This window comes from Notamacropus eugenii, chromosome 6 (assembly GCF_028372415.1).
Source record: "Notamacropus eugenii isolate mMacEug1 chromosome 6, mMacEug1.pri_v2, whole genome shotgun sequence".
Classification (NCBI taxonomy): domain Eukaryota; kingdom Metazoa; phylum Chordata; class Mammalia; order Diprotodontia; family Macropodidae; genus Notamacropus; species Notamacropus eugenii.
This window is the reverse complement of record NC_092877.1, coordinates 92,072,967-92,087,340: the sequence shown is the minus strand read 5'-3', so window position 1 is coordinate 92,087,340 and position 14,374 is coordinate 92,072,967. Positions and strand designations below refer to the sequence as shown.

At 39.1% G+C, this 14,374-nt stretch overlaps 1 protein-coding gene across 10 annotated transcripts in view; it reads right to left on the bottom strand.

The window, feature by feature from the left end:
* TBC1D1 (TBC1 domain family member 1) overlaps window positions 1-14,374 on the bottom strand; it is a 299,311-nt gene that overhangs the window by 77,401 nt on the left and 207,536 nt on the right. For all 10 annotated transcript variants that reach the window (XM_072620459.1, XM_072620458.1, XM_072620460.1 and 7 more), the window contains one exon: window positions 9,446-9,631. In XM_072620459.1, the coding sequence (XP_072476560.1) occupies window positions 9,446-9,631 (186 nt within the window). The remainder of the gene's footprint in view (window positions 1-9,445; window positions 9,632-14,374) is intronic.

Genomic DNA, 14,374 nt, shown 5'->3' with positions numbered 1-14,374 from the left:
AAAAAATATATCTTCCTGAGCATGTTTTTTAAAAAAGAAAACTGAGAACTAAACTAATATGTACTAAGTTTTATCAGCGTTTTCATCAAAAAATGCATGGACAAATTAATTGGCTGGTAGTCTGCCAAAATAATAACATTTATCAATGAAATAATGGAGATTATCTCAACAGAGAAGAGCAATTCTTCATACAGGTGCAGAATACCACATCTCTCAGCCCACCAGTCCCTAGAATAACCAAATAACTGGGGTCATCTTTACGAAGTAAGGACCTACTCTCTTAACTTAATCAACTATGCTGAAGCTCTAGCTTGGGTGAGGGAGGGTGTGATAATAGCTGCAGACATTGTCATGGCTGTTAATTCCCAAACAGCTAATATTGTGTCAAACTGGATAGGTAAAGGGTGGGGAAACCCATTAAGACAGCAACTAAAATAGTAATGATTCCTGGGAGTTTCTAAGGGCAGTAGAAGCCAAGAAAAGAGCCACTTTGCCATTTCCAAGTAGTTAATCTCACATACAGACAGTTATCCTTCATCCCTGAGTGCCTTGATCCTACAAAGGTATGAAGCAACAGATGGGGAATGCTACTGGTTTGTAACTCCTAACTCACTTGACTTCCTAGTGAACATCATCTACATCCCACATTGATACTGTACACAGTATTTTACTTTCAGATATGACTATAGCATGAGTTGTTCCATATTTTCTATCCTTAGATATGTATACTACAGATGGCCCCTAGAAAAACAAATATGGTCCTGAGTAACAGCTATTCTTTTCTCCAGCTGGTATCAGTAAAGCATTAGACAAGATGACAACCAATTTAGGGATGAAGAAGTCTATAATAAAAAAGTATAACATTGGAGAATTTCTGCTGGAAACAGTTTATAATTACATCTATTCTGAATACTGCCTCTCATTCCCATGATAAAAACTAGTGTTGTTTCAATCACAGGAAATAGGACATGGAGAGCTCAGATAAATAACTTTTCATTTATTCATCCTGCATTGAAAGGAACTCAAGATGTGATATAGATTATACTCCTCATTTTACAGAGGTGAGTAACCTCAAGTCACAAGGTAAGCAATAGAGGGAGAAGTTAAATCCCAGGTTTTCTGACTTCAGAGCCAGTTTTTTCCCCAAACACTGTTGAAAAAAATCTCTATGAGACATAAATAAATCCTACTACTTATAGCTAAAATTCCACAGAGAACAATAAAGTTGCCCAGAAACGGCAATGGGATATGAAATTCATGATTCATCCTACATTTTATTCAAGAGAAACACATAATCTTACTTCTCGGTATTTATCTTAGTCTTACTTTAGTGCAAAAAATAAAAATGTTCACTCTTCTCTTGTCTCCTTTTCTTTAGCAAACCATCAGCCTTTCCCAGCCTGTTATTCGACTTGACATATCAATGGATGTGCTTGACTTTCTATAGATAAAAAGGATGATCCATCAAGGACGATTAGGATTAGGTGTTTTCATTTTCTGACTTCCAGCAATTTATTTATTTGCTACTTGCTTACAATATATTTAACCACACCTACTAATTCCACAAATAAATGTAGGCAGTGACAAGAGAGAAGGAAGAACAGTACAGGTTTGGTGTCACGTTTGGTTGTTATGACTTAGGTTGGCACAGCATTAAAACAAATACTAGCCAGAGGCTATCTCCAGAGAATATATAAAGCTTTCTATCATCAGTTGTATAAAATGAACATTTTTCATCAGTTTTAGAAACACAGGAAATTCTAAAATGAATCTTCCTATAAGGTCATGGGAAGAATTATTATCTCTGACCCATGTACTGTATTTATTTCTACTTAAATCACTGGGGATTTGATTCTACTTCCCTTTCATGTCCGTCCCTCAAGACCTAGAGGTGACATCCTGAGATGGTTTCCCATGTATCATGTTTACTCTATCTCCCTTCAAAATCTGTAGGCTATTTTGAAGAATAATTCCCTGAGTGTCTGCTACATGGCCCTCTGCACCTATGGAAGCAACTATTTTATTAAAAACACAAAATCCTAGACTTCTCAGTCTACAGGTAACCATGTCAGTTTCCTCACCTGTAAAATGGGGATAATCAGTGCCTACCTCATAGAACTACTGGGAGGATCAAATGAGATAACATATGCACAATACTCTGCAAATCTTTAAGTGCTATATCAATATTAGCTATCCACATCAACACTGTCATGCCTAACTAGATATAAGCAAAACGACTGCAGCAATTCAGATTCAGGACACCACACTGCTGATCAATGAAAGGAAACAGAACTGGCTTACAGCCTTCTAAGTACACTTTCTCTGGCCAAAAGAACTGCACAGGGCTGGGCCCAGCAACAAGAATGACTGGAGCTAGTCTATAAGTCTATAGACTATATTTAGTCTATAAGACTAAAATGAGGCACAGAGTGCCATGTGAAACTCTCACTGAGGACAGACAGTACAGCCTTTTGAAATATTCAGGAGACTCAGTTTAGCCAAAAGATTTTGATTCAGTCAGAAAAGTGAAATCTATCTTCTTTTTCCTTTTGTCATAACTAACATTCTGATGTTTTCTTCTCATCAATGATGCAGTTGCCTAAAATTAATGGAAATACAGAAACTAAAAAGTATAACCTTGAGAGATGCATTTTTATCGCCCCAGGCAACACTGACCTGTAACTACATTTGTACTTCATACATTTGCTGACTCCCCCATTAAACTGTGAGCTCTCTGAGAGCAGCCATTTTTTTGGGGGGGGGGAGGGCAGGCTTCCTCTGTATCCCCAGTACCTAGCATATTGTCTGATATACAGTAGACACTTAAAAAAGCTAGCTGACTGCTTTGCTTCAGGACAGAAAAAACATTTAAGTCATAAGGAGCAGCCCTCAAACAAATCTTTCTTTAGGAAAAGTGATCTGGCATTAACACTGGCAAAAAGGCAGTGAGAAAAATTCACTTTCACTTATAGTAGGCGTAGAGGTCATCTGGCACAGAGTTGAACTTGACCTTTTCTGTGAACAAGGTGCAAGGTCCATGGCTTTGTTCCAATGCTGGTCTCAGCAGCCGCTGCCTATTGTCATGAAGGCTTACCCAGCTTCAAGGCCTGCCCCTGGTCTTACTCAATAACCCCCTAGCAACTCTCTCAGTCAGCCTGGTTGCGAAAAGCTGACTTCCAGGTGGCTCTCTTCTGAAAACTGGGTCAGAAAAAAGTCAGAGTCTTTGTGGCTAGGGATGGGGCATAAATGGAAGGCAGTTCCTGCAGATTTTGTTAAGCCTTAAAACCTTACATTTAGCAGTAGCTAAGAGTGCCAAAAACTATGGAGAGGCCAAGGAGGATGAGGATCAAGCAAAGGTCATTGGATTTGCCAATTAACATTAGTAACCCTGGGGAAAACAGCTTTGGTCAGGGGTGGGGCCAGAAGACAAGGAAAGGTTGAGAAATAAGTGGGAGGCAAAAGCTCCGAGGAGAGACGCATTTTTCAAGGGAATATAGTTATAGGAATATAGTAACAACAGGGCAGGATCAGGTGACAGTTTTTAAGGGCCTACATTCTGACCCTCAGTATCCTACTTGAACTTGGACTCTGGCCCGAGGACATGCTTATAGGTGGGGCTATCGCCTTGTCTCACTTGGAATCAGACCATCAAGCTACTTCCCAATCATTATCTTCAGTCCCAACCACCGCACGTCTACCAAGGTCCTCCTATCCTTTCTAGCCCCTCTTTATGTGTATGTTTTCTTCCCTTATTAGAATGTAAATTCTTTCAGGGAATGCTGGCTTGCTTTGTGTTTGTCTCTCCAGTGCTCAAAAATGACAATGTTCATTCATTTATCCATCCATCCATCCATCCACCCATCCATCCATCCATCCATGCATTCATATCTGAAGAAGCAAGAAAGGATCCAACAATTAAGGAAGAACTGAAAATGAGAGGAAAAGAATCATCAAAGAATGGGATGAAGGGAGCAAATAGAGGCATTAGTTCCAGAAAGGAGAACAGTCCCCTCTTCCATTAATAGTGGTGCCACCTCGGACAAATTATTTCCCTTCCCAGGATATTGTTCCCTCATCTGTAAAATCAGGAGGTTGCACTAGTAATTCTCTAAGGTGCCTTCTAGCTATAAAACTATAGGATTCTATGAATGAAATTTGAAGTTGCTGAAAGGATCATGAAATGCTCCCAGAACAGTAAAGAAGAGGTTTTTCATATAGTAAAAGCTAAAAAACCCTGCTTATACAAAGGCAAAATCTGTTCAGAGTATATTCCCTTCATTTCTTTCTCAGTGAGTAGGTCAGGGGGCGCGGAGCCAAGATGGCGGAGTGAAAGCAACGACTCACCTAAGCTCCTGGACAAACTCCCCTGGATACCTCTGAAAGGAGAATCTGACCAAACTTTGGAGGTGCGGAATCCAGTGGGTGACAGACTTTGACGGATTCGGAGCCCAGGTTAGACTGGAAGGTCCACGGGAAGGATCTGTTCCGCGGGGGTGAGCCCCCAGTGCACAGTGCAGCGCGGTCAGCGCAGCAGGGCGGAAGGGACCTGAGAAGCCTGAGAGCTGCGGCCGGAACCAGCGGAGCAGGAGACCAGCCAAACCGAGCCGGTGAGAGCTGCTGAGCGCCAGATATCAGCGCAGCAGCCCTTGAAACCTTCAGCCTGAAGACTAAACTTCGGTAAGTCACCTACTTGAACTTCCGGGAGCCAGGATGGCGGAGTGATCAGTAAATGCTCTCTCCTCCCCCCTGATGACCGTGAAAGAACCATAAAATATTTCCCCAGAAAAATCCTGGATCAGCGGGAACAGCAGAAGGGGGCAAATAGTCTCATAACACCAGAGGCTAGGAAAATAGCAAAGGGCGATTCTTCCTACTGTGGCGGAGGCGATCCGGAAGGACAGAGGACCCAGGACAGAGAAAATTCGCACTGAGACCCAGGCAAGCCTCAGCGCCGGGAGAGGAGCCCCAGGTGGGGTGGGAACACGCATTAGCATCTAGGCGTGCCTCAGCCCTCCAGGGGAAAAGGGAAGACAATAGGGAAGCTGGGATCACTATCCCCTGACCTTGCCTTTGCCTCAGGTCAGCTGAGGAGATCTCCTGTGACCAGACCACTCCTCCCACACACCTAACAAGCTAACCCCAGGGTTGATCTGGGAAACAAAAAACAAAAACCTGCTTTTAGCTTCTTCACACATCAGCTCAACACAAAGTTCTGTACCTTCTGACTGAAAGAACCAGAAGCTACAACACTCAGCCAACATCATGAATAGGAAAAAGCAGACGAAAAGTGAAAAAACCATAGAATCTTTCTATGGGGATAAAGACCAAAACACAAACACCAAAGAGGTCAGAGCTGAGACTGTACTTCCATCTGAAACTTCAGAAGGGACTATGAATTTCTTGCAAGCACAACTAGCTTTCCTGGAACAGCTGAAGAAGGAAATAGAAGAAAAACTGGCCAATGATTTTAAAATTATAAAAAAAGAATTCACTGATGAGAACATCACTTTGAAAAGGAAAACTGAACAAATGGAAAAGAAAGTTCAAAAATTAACTGGAGAAAATAATTCCCTAAAAGGAAGAGTTAATCAAACGGAAAAGGAAACCCAAAACCTAACTGGGAAAATTGATCAAATGGAAAAGGAAACACAAAACCTAACTGGGAAAATTGGTCGAATGGAAAAAGAAGTACAAAAATTAAATGGAGAAAATAGCTCCTTAAAGGGAAAAATTGGTCAGATGGAAAAGGAGATGCAAAAGTTAACTGAAGAAAACAATACGATGAAGATTAGAATTGGGCAAGTAGAAACTAATGACTCAATGAGGCAGCAAGAATCAGTCAAACAAAATCTAAAGAATGAAAAGATAGAAGAAAATGTAAAATATTTAATTGGAAAAACAACTGACCTGGAAAATAGATCCAGGAGAGAAAATTTAAGAATTATTGGCCTGCCAGAAACCCATGATGAAGAAAAGAGTCTGGACAATATCTTCCAGGAAATCATCAAGGAAAACTGCCCAGAAGTACTAGACTCAGAGGGCAAAATTGTCATCGAAAGAATCCACCGTTCCCCTCCCGAAAGGGATCCCAAACTCAGTGAGTAGGTCAGGTGAGGGCCTGGATAAAATTCTAACTGGGAACAGCTCTTCAAATGTATCTTATAACAACCAGAAATTTTTTCAAGCCGTCTGACATCAGATTTTCTAAAGATATGTCAGTGACTGCTTCTCTCCTCTACTGGTCACTACTGTTTGGCTCTCACCAAATCTTGCTTCTTTACACTGTAATCTAGTTTGATGGGGTTTTTTGTTTTGTTTCTTTTTTTCCATGCATATCATATTTCCATATTAGTCATGTTGTAAAAAAAAAAAAAAAAAAATGAAAAAATCTGCACTCAGAATTCATCAGTTCTCTCTCTGGAAGTAGACAGCTTTTTTTCATCACGTGTCCTTTGGAATTGTCTTTGATCACTGTATTAATCAGAGTAGTTTCACAGTTGATCATTGTGTACCATGTTCTCCTGGTTCTGCTCATTTCACTTGGCATCAGTTCATATAAATTTTCCCCGGTTTTTCTAAAACCATCCCTCTTGTCATTTCTTATGATATAGACATATCCCATCACAATCACATACTACAACTTGTTCAGTCATTCTCTAATTAATAGACATCCTCTTAATTTGTTAGTCTTTTTTTTTTAACATTCTAAATATTATTGTGTTTTGAGAGGCAAGGTGGCACAGTGGATAGAGCATTTTCCTCAGAGCCAAGAAGATCTGGGTTAAGTCCTAACTTAAGACATACTGGCTGGGTAACTCTGAGCAAGTCACAGAAAGTCTCTAAGACTAATATAAAGGGAAAGTTCTGCCCTGAATTTGTAGACAGTGTCCTCATCTGAGAGTTCCTTATGCTAATGAAATCACAGATCCAGTACCTGTTCCCAAAAAAGATTTGTAATACTCATGCTGGGATTGTTAGTTGTAGGTTTCTTTTATCCAAGTTACCTATGGATCGTCCTAGAAATCTGAAATCATTCTGGGGTAGGGATCATTCCAGGGCAATACATTTTAAAATTCAACTTCTACTTGCAAGTTTTACCCCGGTTCTTATAAAATAAAGATGAACACATGTCCCAGTTATCAATGATAAATGAAAAGAGAAGTAAATTCAAGACAGTAAAAAAACCCAAAAACCCTTGAAAGCTGAATCCTACTAATAAGGCCAATGAGATGAGCAAATGGTACCAAAAATCTTCTTGGAGGTTAATGGCTTCAATGCAAAAAAAGCAACTGACAAACAATTTTAGTTGACTTTTGGAATCTCTCAGCTATTTATTCTGGTGCACTCAGCATTCGCATTAAATCCATCTAATTTGAAATCATGTATACTCTTCTTGCCTAATCATTTAAAGCTGTGATTCCTTCTAACATTCCTGTGAAGCCAGTTCGTATCAGCCCGGTGTTATAGCGGCACCCTTATCTCACACGTCAATCTTTAAAGACAACTGCTTGGAATCAAGAGTTGAGATTCTACAGTCACATAACAAGGCAATGTTAATTGACCCATAAGGAAATAGACTCAAATCAGTGGCAATAAGGGTTAAAAAATTCCTCCTGGTCTGGTGGCTATGTGTGTTCTTGTAAATAAATGTACCTTTGTAGTGAAATGGAGGCTATATAGTTGTTAGGAGGTTATACATGTGGTGGAACAGCAATTTTTTTTTTTTTAGCTAAATTGTTTGTATGAGGTTAAAAGCTTTACATATTTACAGTTAAAGGTATGTTACCAGTCATCCATCATTTTTAACACCGGTAATATACTACTCTAAAAACATCCTCCCCAAAATCTGAACAAGCATTCCCGTACTTAAACCTAGTCAGGCCCCAATTTTGATACCAAGGGATCAGGACAGTTCAAATTCATTCATTAGGAAGAGATTTATTGAGCACTCACTTTATGTGAAGTACTGTCCGAAACACAAGAACAACAGTTCAACGACATTCCCATCCTACCTCCACTAGTGTCTGATGTAATGAGAAAGACTGTTTATGGATAATAAGGGAAATAAATCTCTTCTCCCCTCTCCCTTTCACTCATTCCACTCTAGCTTCCTCACTGCCATATTCATTAAGTCTTTTCCTTTTTGAATCTCCTTCCCTCAAACTTCCTGGAAGCCTTGGGTATCTGAAAGATTTACGTCCAAGGTCACAGATAAAACCAGAGGCAGAACTGGCTATAGAATCCAGGTCCTCAAACCCACAAGACGTGGTGCGAGCCAAATGATATTTCACTGCTGCCAAAATTCAACCCACAAAATACGATTTGCCATTCTTAGAAATATTAAAAGGTATAAATTTTAAAAAAATTTTAAAAGAATTTGCTGCAATTTTGAAAATATCTTGAATAGCAGAATCACTGAAAAAAGTATCTGTCCTTACAAGGTGACTACAGAGAAAGGAGATATTCTAATTCTTTTATATTTATTGGGAGAAGAAGCTACATAATTACTTTATAATCACAGCTCATCAGATGGAAGTAAGCAATAGAATAATTAAAACACATGAATGATTTCCCCGATTCATATTTTAAAAATTGGTGAAATGGAACAAGTAGGCAGTTTAAATGGAATAAGTCCTATATAACCAGTTGATACTTATAATGCATTTTATAATTTACAAAGCATTTAACACACATAGTTCATTTAAGCTTCACAAAAACTCCATGAAGTGGAAGTTACCATTTTTTCAGATGGAGAAATTGAAGCTCAGGGAGTTTAAATGACTTGCCCAGAGTTATGCAGCCAGTAAGAGTCTAAACCAGAATTTGAACTCAGGTCTTCCTAACTCAAAGTACAGTGATCGATGGACCTGTTTGCCTTTCATTCTCTACTTGATGCCTTTTTTTATAAAAAGAATATGTAAAGAACTGGATAATGTTAAAACCTAAGTTGATAAAATTCAAACTTTCAATCAGATAGCCAACCTGAATATAGGTATTTATGAAAGAAGGTATACTAACAGAAAATATTTAAACAACTATATGAAAGATTTTTAATTATTAGGCTTAATCAATTTATTTTATTTTCTGTGTAGTCTTAAGAAAAACAAGGTAGAAAGTAAAAGATGTATGTTCTGAATCCCATACCAGACTTTTGGGGCCTAAATATTTACCATTTCCTAATCAAAATTTCCAGGGTTTAACAAGAAATAAAATGGGTATCAAAAGATATCCAATTGCTACTAAAATGCACCAGAAGAAATTAAAATAGTTTAGAGTTAAGGCATATTGCTAAACTGTTTTATCTAATTGTTTAATAGATTTCATTCTTAAGTCTACTATTACTAATCCAAGCACAAACTGAATTTTTGGATCTGTTTTCTGTGACCTTCTAAACACTTGTTGAACAAATGAAGAAAGTAAAATAAATGAAAAAATGACCCCTAACCTTGCAGTTTCTGGTTTTCTTTCTCCATCCTTAGCAGCAGAATCTGCTGCAAAATTGCCTTCTTCCATAGCTCACGAAGTTCTTGGGACGTTCGTTTCTTCTCCTCTATTACTGGGCCAAAGGGGCCATCCTCACAAACTGGCTCCAATGGTGAACGAGGGGGAAGATCTCCCAGTTCTGAATAATCTGGAAAAGAAAAAAAGAAGATGGGAGACTTTTGTTCTTTAAAATACGTCCTGCGAAGCACAGATAAGCATAGTATGGAATCTTCACAGAATCTAAGAACAGAAAGGCAAGGAAGGGATGGTGGAGGCCATCTAGTTCAACCTATACCTGATCAACAACTCCAATAGTTGACCATCTAGTCTCTTCTTGAAGGCCTCCAGTGAAGGGGATCCTACTACCACATGACACAGTCAAATCCTAGACATAGTGATACCCTATAAATGATGCCATTATCCTATTTTTTCAAATCTCATTTACTGTTACATTATAATAGATTAGGCTTAAAAGGTCACACTCTTAAAACTGCGATTTATACATAAAATGGCTTGAAAGGAAAATTTTAGGGCCTAATAAAAATGCAAATAGCCCTGAGAAACTGTTATGTCATTACTCGTAGCCCTATAGCATCGCCAGAAGAATACTCAATTGAATCTGTGATCATACCCATGTGAATATTCTCTCCAGGGCTGCAGACTCATTAACCAATCTTCTCAGCTCCCCACTGCCATCTGAGTCTTCTCCATGTCCTTCTACACTTCTCCTATACTGATTCTTCTCTGTGTCCACATAGGAGGGGCCTCCTTGATATACTGAAGTCCTTCCTCAGTTTCTCTTACATACTGAAGATGCTAGTAAAGTACACAGGTGATCACTTATTACTCATAGCTGACACCAAAATAATATAATTTTTCCAAATCTAGTCCTGTAATTTCAGGGATAATCTTGGGTCTTTAAAAGGATTGCCTGAATGGAGCCAAGGTGGTGGAGAAAGGGCAGGGACTCACTTGAGCTCACTCTCCCAAATTCCCCTCCAAACAACTTTAAAATGATGCCTTAAAATGGATTCCAGAGTGGCAGATAAAACAAAAGGACAGGGCAAAACAATTTTCTACTATCAATGAGAAGGCTGGCAAGGTCTGCTGCACCAGGTTGAGAGTAGAGTGCAATCCAGCACAGGGAAAGCCCTGGCAAGTCAGCAGCAAGTTTTGCAAGCAACTGAACTAGTGGCAGCAGCTTCCAAAGCTCTCATCTCATAGACAGTAAAGGAGTAGAACTGGTCAGAAGGAGATTACAGGGACCCCTATGCTGGCACTGGGGGCAGGACTTGGCTGCACTGCCCATAGGTGGATCTGAGTCACAGCCTCAGGTCACAGCTAAGAGAAGTACTAGCACACCAGAGCTAGGTGAGCAAGGACCCTGGTCACAGTTCAAGGATGGAAAAGAGAGTTTGTGGTCACTCATAGACCAGAATACAGACCAGGAGAGTAGAAATGACACTTCTCTTTATATCATAACACCATGGAAGAACTGATACTTTACAGGCTCCCAGAACCAGCTCTGAAAATAGCAGCACAAAAAACCTGAAGCTTGGGACAGTACCCCCTCCATCCCAGAAACAAAGCCCAAGTTTAACATAAAGTTAAAAGCCGAGAAACAGGCTGTGAAGATGAGCAAATAACAAAAAAAGAACCTGGCCATAGAAAGTTACTATGATGACAGGGAAGTTCAAAACACAAACTCAGAAGACAACAAAATCAAAACTGCTACTCCAAGGCCTCAAAGAAAAATGTGAATTGATCTCAGACCTGAAAAGAATTCCTGGAAGACCTCAAAAAATTTAAAAAATCAAATAAGAGAGGCAGAGGAAAAACTGGGGAAAGAAATGAGAGTGATGTAAGAAAATCATGAAAAAAGAGTTAAAAGCTTGGTAAAGGAGGCACAAAAAAAAATCTGAATAAAAGAACATCTCAAAAAAAAGAATAGGTCAAATAATAAAAGAGAGACAAAAATCTACTGAAGAGAAGAATTCCTTAAAAAACAGAATTGATCAAATGGAAAAGGAGGTACAAAAACTCAATGAGGAAAATAATTCCTTAAAAATTAGAATTGGGTAAGTGGAAACTAATGACTATGGGATAACAAGAAAAAATGAAATAAAATCAAAAGAAGAAAATGTAAAATACCTTATCGGCAAGACAACAAACCTGGAAAACAGATCAAGGAGAGATAATTTAAGAATTATTAAACTATCTGAAAGCCATGATAAGAAAAAAAAAGTACGCTGACATCATCTTTCAAGAAATTATCAAGGAAAATTGTCCTGATATTCTAGAACCAGATAATAAAGCAGGTACTGAAAAAATCCACCAATCACTTCCTAAAGAAACACCAAAATGAAAACTCCCAAGAATATTACAGTCAAATTCCAGAGCTCCTAGGTCAAGGGGAAAATATCATAAGCAGCCAAAAAGAAACAATTCAAATGCCATGGAGTCATAGTCACAATAACACAAGACTTAGCAGCTTCTACATTAAAGGATAGGAGGACATGCTATTCCAAAGAGCAAAGGAGCTAGGATCATAAACAAGAATTCTATCCAGTAGACCAGGCTACATCAAACATAATTCATAAAACTCTGGAAAATTAAAGGACTTCAATAAGTTTTATGGCCACTCAAAAGTGACTGGCCAAGCAATTCACATAGGACAAATCAAGTGGGGTTTTATATTTGATCCTGAAAGTGACACAGAGCCACCAGAGTTTCTTAAATAGAAGGGGGGAAGGGTGATATGGTAACACTGAACTTTACAAATATCACTTTGAGAGCTGAATAAAAGATGAGCAGGAGTTTGAGAGACATTTGAGGCAGAGAGACTAATGAGAAGAATATAGCAATAGTCTAGAAGTGAGGTGATAAAGGCCTATATTGGCATGGTGACAATATAAAAGGAGAAAAGCAAGCGTATGCAAGAGATGCTATGAAGGTAAAAGTGATGAGCCTTGACAACAGATTGGATTATGGGGGTAAAGGGTGTAAGAGTAAGGAATTAAGGAAGCCACCTAGGTTGTGAATCTTGGTAATTGTGAGGATAGTGGTATCCTCAATAGTAATAGGGAAGATAGGAAGAGGGGAGAATTCGGAGGGAAAGATAATGATTTCAATTTTGGGACATGCTGAGTTTAAGATGTCTCTCTACGTGGCACCCACTGTGAGATGTCTAACAGGAAGTGGGAGATGCAAGACTGAAGGTTAGGGGAGATGTCTCGGTTAAATATATTTGAGAATCATCAGCATAGAGATGATAATTGAATCCACAGGAGCTAATAAGATCACCAGGTGAAATAGTATTGAAGGAGAAGAGAAAAGAACCCAGAACAAAGCCTGTTGGACACCCACCATTAGTGGGCCTGACCTGGATGAAGATCCAACTTCATTGGATTGAGACTGAGAGTGGTCAGATAGGTAGGAGGCGAACCAGAATAGAATCAAGTTCTTACAACCTAGACAGAAGATAACATCAAGGAGAAGAGGGTGATTAACAGTTTTGAAGGCTGCAGAAAAGCCAAGAAAGATAAGGTGAGAAAAGGCTACTAGGTTTGCCAAATAAAGGATCACTGGTAACTTTGTAGAGGGGCTTTCTGGTGGAATCATTGGGTCAGAAAGCAGACTGTAGAGAGTTAAGGAGGGACTGAGAAGAAAAGAGGAAGCCTCTCCTGTAGACCACCTTCTTAAGGAGTTTAGTCACCAAAAGAAGGGAGAGATATGGGATATTAGCGGGAACAGACAGATGAAGTGAGGGTTCCTTGAGGATGCAGGAAGCATGAGCACATTTGAAGGCAAGAAGGAAGCAGCCAATAGGCAGGGAGCAACTGGAGATAGTAAGTGACAGTGTGGGGATGACAGAGTGGGCAAACTATTAGAAAAGAAGGGATGGAATGAGATCAGCAATCACTACCAATTACATAAGTTAAAGTAAGTCTTGTTTGTTTGTTTTGTTTAACTTTAACGGAATAAGGTTCCAGGAGATAAAGAAGCTTTCATCTGACACCTTCCTTTAGAGTGGGACATTTCAGCTTTTTTACACTTATCTTAGCATTTCACTTTTCTCCCCCATCTTGGCCATTGGGAACTCTGCTGGACACAGTACAGATCTGACTAACGTGCTGCTTTATCTCATACTGGAAGTATTTACACTCCCACCAGTTTGCAAGAGATTCTAATTTCAACAAAGTAATTTTTGTAAGATGTCCTGGTAGATTTGGCAGACATTCCAGAACACTGGCTGGTGGTTTATTATTCAGAGTAACATTTTAACATGCTTTCATGTTTGTGCAAGGAGAACTTGGGAATTGATCCAGCTAATAATAGATAACCCACTTTAAGCCTTGTAACAGCTAGATGAAGTTAACTTTAAGGATTGCTCTCATGCAATGACTCCTAATAAAATGTGGGTGCATCTCTCTTTTTCTATCTAACGGCCATGGATTCTCCCAACATTGTTTCTGTTGATAGAAATAAATCCTAAAGTTCTTACCCTACAAAGTTGTTCTGAGGATCAAATGAGAATGCGCAAATTATGACTGTTTTTTTCCTTTGGTTAAAGCAGTATGGTGACTTAGAAGAGAATCTTACTGCCTTCCTTTTCCACTGTGAACTCTCCTTGCATCCCTCTCTCCCTGTCCACACCTATTCTTTGCCTTTTCCTTCTATTACTATCTCTCCTCCCTTGGATCAAACAAGATCAAAATGAAAATGTTGCTAATCATGCCTAACATTTAGTTTTGCCCCAGCTACAAAGGTTTGCCTCATTTTGATCAAGTTACCTTAGTCAAGCCTAGCCCATAAAGAAAATTATGGCTAAAAGCACTTTTTTCTAAGCCAACTTCTAAGTCAATCATGTAAAATATCACTCATTGTTAAG